Here is an 8,283-nt window from a genome sequence, read left to right on the forward strand (position 1 = left end):
TCTTCTGCATTTGCTTTATTGTACTTACATGCTCCCACTTTTGGCTTGCTAACATCCTTTTTACAAAGGTGAGTTAGATGATTTACTGAGCCACATTTCTGACATTTCTTTCTGGGGGCATCAACAACAAATGCAAAGTTGTTACTCTTATTTACCCATATCTTGCCATTCTTGTTCTTTTTCTTCCTTCCTGTATTCTCAATCTTGACTTCCTTGACAGGTGTCTTAGGGAGTTGGTTAACCATGGGCTTCTTCTTTCTTTCAGTAGCAGGAGTGGTTTCTTCATTTTTCATTTCTTTATCTTCATCTGTAAGTTCTTGCTTGATGACCAAGTCCTTTTCACTGAAATTGACTTCACATGCCTTAAACAAAGGTGAATCAACTTTTCTCAGCATAGCTGGGACATCTTCATTTACAGTTGCTTTGCCCTTGTCACCTTCATTCTTCTTCTTGTTGTTCAAGGCATCATAGTCAAGGACAATGGATATTTTAGCACATGGCTTATTCTTCTCATGGTACTGACCAACTAACTAAGAAGCATTCTTGAAAGACTTCAATTTTACTTCATTCTTTTCTATCTTTTCCCTCAACACAGCTTCTATTTCACCAGCACACTTCAGCTTATTCTTTAGATATTCATTTTCCTGCTTCACAGTTTCAAGGTCAACAAATTGCAGTTTCAAATCTTGCTCCTCAATCTCAAGCTTCTCATTAGCTTTTGACAGCCTACTAACCTCCTCAGTAGCTGCCACCATGCTAGTATGGATGTGGAACATCTCTATGCTCATCTTTTCAACAGTCTCTTTATATTGACTTGTATTTAAATCAATAATAGTAAGAGTTGGTACCTCTGTTTTTTATGAGGATGACTCTCCTTGCTCCAAGGCCATGAGTGCATAGTTTCCAAACTCCCCATCTTCATCAATATCAGAATCATCCCAACTATTTTCTTCTGCAATGTAAGCTTTACCCTGTTGCTTCTTCAAGAGAGTTTCATACTTTGCCTCCAACTCTAGATAGGTTTTATCCCTTTTCACTTTCTTTGGCTTTCTACATTCTGTGGCAAAGTGGCTCAATTCATCACAATTGAAATACCTTATTTTTGATCTGTCAACATATCCAGTTTTGAAGCCACTTTTGCCACCAGAATTGTACTGAGCTTTTCATTTCCAGCTGTTTTTCTTGTTGAATGTATGTCCTTTGTTCTACCAGCTTCAACGGATAATCATTTGTATATATCAATGGATGACTAAATATTGTCAACGGATGATAACGAAGCTTCCAACGGATAATCATTTCACATCAGTTGATCATATCTTGATTGTTAGACAGATCCTGATTCTCGACTTAGCCAATTCTCAACACGTGTCGATATCTCAGAGATCTCTATATATATATTTTGACTTATAGATATCTTTGAGATCTCTAATGATATTTTGACTTGTCGATATCTCCAATCTTCATATTTTCATTTGACTTGTCGATATCTCTGAGACTTTTCTATAATCTAGTTTGGACTCCACCATAAGTCATTCTGAAGTTCTCGAATGACTTCTCTATATGACTTGATCTATGACTTGTAAATATCTTGACTTAGAACATTTTCCTAAAATAGATTTCTTCAACTCCAAACTTCTTCACCTTTTCTCTGAGTCATGATCTTGTTGATCTTCTTCCAGAGTTTATTCTTAGTCTTGAGACTGTTCACAGAAAAATGCTACAGTATGATCTTTAACATTTTACAGACTCAAGTAATATAATACAAAATACAGATTTAGACTATCATACAACTAAATTTTAGGGTTGTCAATATAATTTAGTCTTTTTATAATACATACATGTCTTGTATCGCACTTCATATGCCAGCGTTGTTTTTTAACAAGGTTTAAAATCTAGATATCACGTAAAGGGAGCCGATTGATAATAGGAGGTGTTGGATATAAAGAAAATTTTATTGCATGAATATTTGCCTGTTTTTATCTAAAAATCTTAAATTTATTAATAAATAATTTTATTTAAGTTTATTCATGTAAACTTAAATTAAAATAATTCAAAATTATGTAAAAAATTGTCGGCTTCATTGATAGGCTATAATAAATTTATTTTTGTCTTTCTTATCATCTATTTATAAATTTTTATAATATAACCATTTTATCTTCACTCCGAATAACATAAATAAAAATAAAAAAATCTTTAACTTTGTTTTTTTTTGAAAACAAGAATGGGAGAGGCAATATAAAAATGTGTAAGTTTTTTTTGAGGCAGGAATAAGAAATTTATGGCGAAACAATCGGGCTGAAGTATAGATGAACACTATAAGCTGACAACAATTAAGTGGGCCGAAACAATTGGGCTCAAGAAGAGAGCTACATTTAAAGTAGGCATATATATGTATGGAATAGCCGTCAGTAGAAAAGAGAAAGACAACACAAAGAAACAAGAGAGAAAGAGAGAGTCAAAGAGAGAAATGGCGTCGCTGTTGAGATGGTTCGCTGATCCCAATCGTAACCCCCTCGCTAAGTTGCACAAGAAACGTGTTGATTCTAGTATCCGCAAATACGGTTCCCCCCCCTCTCTCTCTCTCTCTCTCTCTCTCCCCCCCCTCTCTCTCTCCCCCTCTCTCTCCCTCTCTCTCCCTCTCCCTCTCCCCCCTCTCTCTCTCTCTCCCTCTCCTGTATCTCTCTCTCCCTCCCTCTATCCTCTCTCTCTCCCCCTCTCCCTCTCTTGTATCTCTCTATCTCTCCCTCTCCTCTTTATACTATCTTGTAATTGAATTCAGTTTATATATCTCAGATTTATATATGATATGTGATTATCTTTGTCCGATTTGTTCTGATTATTATGACTGTGAGTTACGGTACTCAATTTCTTTTGATAATTTTGTTTGTGCTTGTTAATTAGGTCTGCGATATGATGATTTGTACGATCCTCAGTTCTCCTTGGACATTAAGGAGGCTCTGGACCGGCTCCCTGCAGAGGTAGTTCATGCTCGGAACCAGCGTCTCAAGCGCTGTATGGATCTCAGCATGAAGCACTCTCCCCTTCCTAAGGAACTTCAGGTCTTTGTTTCTCAATTTTATCACTCTCCTTTTATTCCGATAGTTTTGGTTTTTTAATTAATTACTGAAATTATTGGCAATTACTAGTGCATTAACATATTGTCGGAATGTCGGTATAATTAGTTCTTTTTGAAAGGCTTAGATGCTGATTTGAACTGTAATCGAAAACCATATGTAGTAACAGAGTAGTAGTGACAAAGTTGTACATCTTAATTATATTTCGAGTAAAGAGCATAAAGGTGGCTAAAGTTTTGCTAAATTAGCAAAATATTGGCCCGGGTTAAAAAATGACAGATTTGTGGCCACCATTATCTTCCGCTTTTTGGATAGGTCGTGCCCGTCAATATCTGTTAAGTATGGGCCCCTAAGTCTAAAAAATTAACTAATAAAAGGGTATTTCAGAAACAATACATCTGTATACTTACAGTAAAGTTATGTATATATATATATACTTTAGTAAAAATTGATTCCAGTCAGCTGTTATTGATGAAGAGAGGTTATCATCCATCATTTCTAATTAAGGTGGAGTTCAAGGCTGACAAAGATCCATCTTCATCGAATGGTTTTCAAATATCTTGAAAAACTATAGACCCTTCGGAATTAGCTGAACCAGATTGATCATCACTAGCCCTTGATTTCAAGACCGAATCAGTTGGCAATGAAAGAATATCCATGTTGTTGATGATTGGAGAACAAACTGATGAACCAAAGTTGCTTTGAATGGATTTATCCACCAGTTCTGCTCGAAATTCATCTACCATGGCTACAAAATTTTGCTTTTCCTTTATCAGTTCTTACTTTCCACTGACCCTAATTGAGGTTTACTCGTATGAAAATGTATTACAACTTTGTGATATAATATTTATAGATAATTTAAGAAAATTATCTGAAATACCCTTTAATTAATTAGTTTTTTAAGACTTAACGGGCCTAATTTAACGGAGAATGACGGGCGCCACCTAATCAAAAGGCGGAAGATAACGTTGGCCACCAATCTATCATTTTTTAACCCGGGCCAATATTTTGCTAATTTAACGCAACTTTAGCCACCTTTTTGGTTTTTACTCTTATATTTCCCTCAATATTTCACATAAAATAGATTTCTTAAGCAGTGTTGGCGTAACAATTATTTTAATACCGTTTTTATGTCTGAACTCTTTTTGGCACCAATAGGCAAGTGGTTGATTTCTAATTTTTAGCTATATATTGGCTACACTTATATATTTTCGAAAAGGCTACTGAGTGGCTACTTGAGTCTGTGACATTTGATAAAAATATACATATGCGATGATTGTTTAAAGGAAAATTGAAGGATGATATTTTATGTTTTTTTTTGTTTGACCTTTTATTTTCATTTGATTAAGTAATCCCATTCAGGCCTATGTGATACCTTAATATGTGCTCTTTCATTCGTCATCATTCAGTTAATAGTAGTTAAGAAAACAAACATAATTGTCACCTAATTCACATAAAGTTAAGCGTCATACAAGTATTGTTATGTTCTAAGTTTGAAAGTTATATAATGAATAGTTGTCAAAGCCTGAAATGAACAAATAAAACTATTTAGAAAATCCAGATATATGAATTGGACATCATACGCATATATAATTATACTATATACGAATAAACTGTAATAAATTAGCTAGGAAGCATGGGTGCGGGTGCGCGTGCACGTGCGGGGATACGGGAATTCGGCAAATTCAAAAATATGGGGATTCGGGTGCGGCGGGATACAGCAAATATTTAAAATTATATATATATATATATATCCAGTGCGCAGTACGCCAGGGAGGTGCCGCACCCCTGCTTGCCAGGAAATTAGGAATGATGCACAACACGATTTGAACAAGTTCATGCCCAGGAAAATAAAATGTAATAGTTTTGGATAACTAGCTTACTGTGTTATACTGATGAATTTACAAAAAAGATCTTAGCTACTGTTTTTTAGTTCCCTTCATTTTTTTACTTTCGAATTGACCAGATAGAGAGAATTAGTATAATGTTATAAAAGAATAATGGAGAACAGATTAACTTAACCTAAGTTATTAGCTTGTATCAGGTTAAACGACACTGTAGTCAGGAAAATTATGGCCAAGCGATACTTTGCATTACTATTCTAATTATCTACTAAATATTTACTTCTGATTCTTTTTTCTTTGTTTCACAATTAATTTTTTTGAAGGAAATATCTGTTATCGTCAGTTTTATTGTTTTCTGAAACTTATGGATCAACATATTTTTTTATATAGCTCTTCATACATATTTATAATAATATTATCATTTTATATTTTTATAAAGGATCATATTATTTTCATTTAATAAAGTTTTTTTATGAATTTTTTTGGGGAGAGAAATGACGTGGTCATGAATATTTTACATTGGTTTATACAATAAGTGGCTGTTAAAGTGTGTACAAGAAATTTTCAGTGTAAGATATTATTGTTTTATATCATAATGGGTGTCAGAAGGGTCATTTAACCTGATGTGGCGCCGTACAATGAATGTTATAATCTTTATGATAAAATCATGTATATGCTACTAAGGCTACATATAAGATTTTCTATGTGATCGCTAGCATATTCGCTTAGTGGATACCCCTAACCTTTATAATTGTGAGGGTTTTAATCTCTATAGAGTTAAATGTGTCGTAAGTATTTAAAGTCATTGTAATGTCCCAACACCAATAAAGAAAAAGATTGTCAATGTGTAAATACAGACATTCATTTACAATTTCTTACTGTTTATGTGTCGGTAATCTGTTTATCTGTTGCTGACCTGGATTGATCGCCTAATTAATCACATATATATCTAATTCCTCTGCCTATTGTAATGCATAGTAACAAGTTAAGATTTCAGATTTGGTGCTCTATTTACGGTTCAGCCTTCAAGATGGCTCAATATTGCTGCATGTATATTTTATCTCTATGTTTGTAGCGATGACATTTTATATCCTTTCACAGTGCTTATTGTCATTCAACTTAGTTTAAATCTGCTTGTAATATGCTCTGTAATTTTTTATTGAACTGCCTTGTCCTATTTACTTGAATCTTCTTTTATTCACAGGCAATGCAGACTCCATTTAGAAGCTATGTTCAAGAGATGTTGGCACTTGTAAGTTCTTAAATTTGTTGTGCAATAATAATATTATAACCACTCTTAAAAGTTGTTACATGATCGTAAGTTCACATAATAGGGGACATCTTGCTGTGTGACATTATCCTCATCTTAAGAATTTTGAATTATTTTTCTTTATAAGATTGTGCCTGTTTTTATTTTGGAGCATATTCTTCATTGACGCCTGTGTTCCATGTGCTTGTACCTTCATATCCTCCTCCGTAGTGTTGGATTTGTCTGTTTGGGTTTCCTGAGACTGTGTTGGCTCATTAATGATACTGTTTGTTACTCAGCCGTCAGCCCCTGTTTCTTTACCGACCCCCTCCCCTCCAACACAAATAAAAAAACGAATTGCTTAAATCAAATGTTAAGTGCCTATTAGGGAAAAAAGGATCAACTTCCATTCTCATATTACCTATTTGGATTGTACACGATGACAGAACAAAAAGTACTGTTGCGTATTATAGTATATCCTTAATTTTCTCTTCTATGTTTGCTTATTATGAGCATAATTTGATGAAAGGTAAATAAGAAACAATGATCTGAGGCCATGGCCTGGCTTTTGTGACCAGTGTTATTTTCAGATATTTTAAGTCTTTTGATGTTTCTGTTTCGTTGTTTAATACAACTCTGAACTAAGAGCAAATTTTTTAGTGGATTGCAATATCAACGACGCAAACCTTAGTTTTAATGTGGAGGAGGATCAGGAAATGTTGAACACTTGAGATACTAGATCTGGATGAGAAAACATTTTCAAATCAGGAATCCATTTAATCGGGATTGATAAATAGAATGCATATTTTGCATATGGTGCGCTATTAAAAACAAAGTAAAACAATTTAAAAAGCGCACCACTTTCTTAGTAAGTGTATCTTGAGATTAAATTTTTTGGTGTCTTGCGATTAGTGATGGTGATGATTATTTACTAGATGCGGTTTTGTAAAGTGATCAAAATTGCTCCTTGGTTTTTGTTTTACAGGTACAACGGGAGAACGCTGAACGAAAAGCTTTGGGTGCTTTGCCCCTCTACCAGCGCACCATTCCTTAATTGGAGTGTTACAGTTGAGATGTTTTCTCTAGTTTAATGCCTCTGAGCTGAAAATGTGAAATGTTTGTGTAATAAATCATATCTGAGACTGTCAAAAGACATTCCCTGTGTGTATGCTTTTGCTGACATTTCTCCATCGTACAGACCTTTTAGTATTATGATGTACTATGTACACCTTTTAAAGTGGGGATGATTATCTATTGTTTGTACGCTTTTTGTGTGAATTCATATTGCAAACACAAAGCTAGAGTTGAGAAACATGAGCTGCCATTACAAAATGGTTTCGAGTAATTTGTTTTGATATATCTATATTTGCATAACATTATAAGAATAATTTATAGTGCAGATATCTTTGTCAGCGGTTACTACTTGCTAGGCCTTGTAGAATGTTATTTCTTCATTTGAATGTCAAGAGTAAAAAATATGTACAAATTCATGAATTGGAAAAAAATAAATGGTTAGGTCTTCTGTAAGAAACGGGTAAAATATATTAACAATATAATTAACATCTTAATATTGGATAGGGGAAGTTATTTCATCATGAGAAGGACATGCTCTGTGTACTTATTTGCCGTACGTACGTGGGAGTTCGGACCTCTCCAGCACTGTTCTCCCGTGTTTATATGCCTTCTAGTGTGTCTTTGATAAATGACAATTGGATTCGGCATAGATCATACTACTCCTGTATAAATCTAAAATTTTCAATAAATAATCTCTTCTGTTGATTCCAAATGTCACTATTTTGGAGAAAATAGTAGGGAATGTCACTTTGGAAAAAATTAATCTCAAAATTTCACTTAAAAAAGAAATATCAGTTTATGTTTTTCTTTTTAAACAAAAATGGAGATGCGTCTACCGTTTCAACTTTTTTTTACTAAAAACGTAACTTCCAATCATGTTTAAGGGGCAAAATGCAACTCCGTTATTAAGGTTAACACTGTTTGGAGTTGCGTTTTGATATATATTTTTTATCTCATATGTTAGATAATGTTGTATTTTTAAGCTTAAAACGTTATTCTAAACGGTGTTTTATTCGCATTTTATTCATATTTATAAATATTT

At 33.8% G+C, this 8,283-nt stretch overlaps 1 protein-coding gene across 1 annotated transcript; it reads left to right on the top strand.

The window, feature by feature from the left end:
- The first annotated feature begins 2,402 nt into the window (after nucleotides 1-2,402).
- Nucleotides 2,403-7,430, top strand: LOC141671094 (cytochrome b-c1 complex subunit 7-1, mitochondrial-like). Its single transcript, XM_074477208.1, has 4 exons — nucleotides 2,403-2,561; nucleotides 2,902-3,059; nucleotides 6,123-6,170; nucleotides 7,153-7,430. The coding sequence occupies exons 1-4, from the start codon at nucleotides 2,468-2,470 to the stop codon at nucleotides 7,219-7,221; spliced, it is 369 nt and encodes a 122-aa protein (XP_074333309.1). The 5' UTR covers nucleotides 2,403-2,467; the 3' UTR covers nucleotides 7,222-7,430.
- The last annotated feature ends 853 nt before the right edge of the window (nucleotides 7,431-8,283 follow it).

This window comes from Apium graveolens, chromosome 7 (assembly GCF_009905375.1).
Source record: "Apium graveolens cultivar Ventura chromosome 7, ASM990537v1, whole genome shotgun sequence".
NCBI lineage: Eukaryota > Viridiplantae > Streptophyta > Magnoliopsida > Apiales > Apiaceae > Apium > Apium graveolens.

Coding starts and splice junctions, on each gene's coding strand:
- LOC141671094 (XM_074477208.1), top strand. CDS start 2,468: ATGGCGTCGCTGTTGAGATGGTTCGCTGATCCCAATCGTAACCCCCTC. Junction 2,562..2,901: donor TTCTAGTATCCGCAAATACG/GTTCCCCCCCCT, acceptor CTTGTTAATTAG/GTCTGCGATATGATGATTTG. Junction 3,060..6,122: donor CCCTTCCTAAGGAACTTCAG/GTCTTTGTTTCT, acceptor TTTTATTCACAG/GCAATGCAGACTCCATTTAG.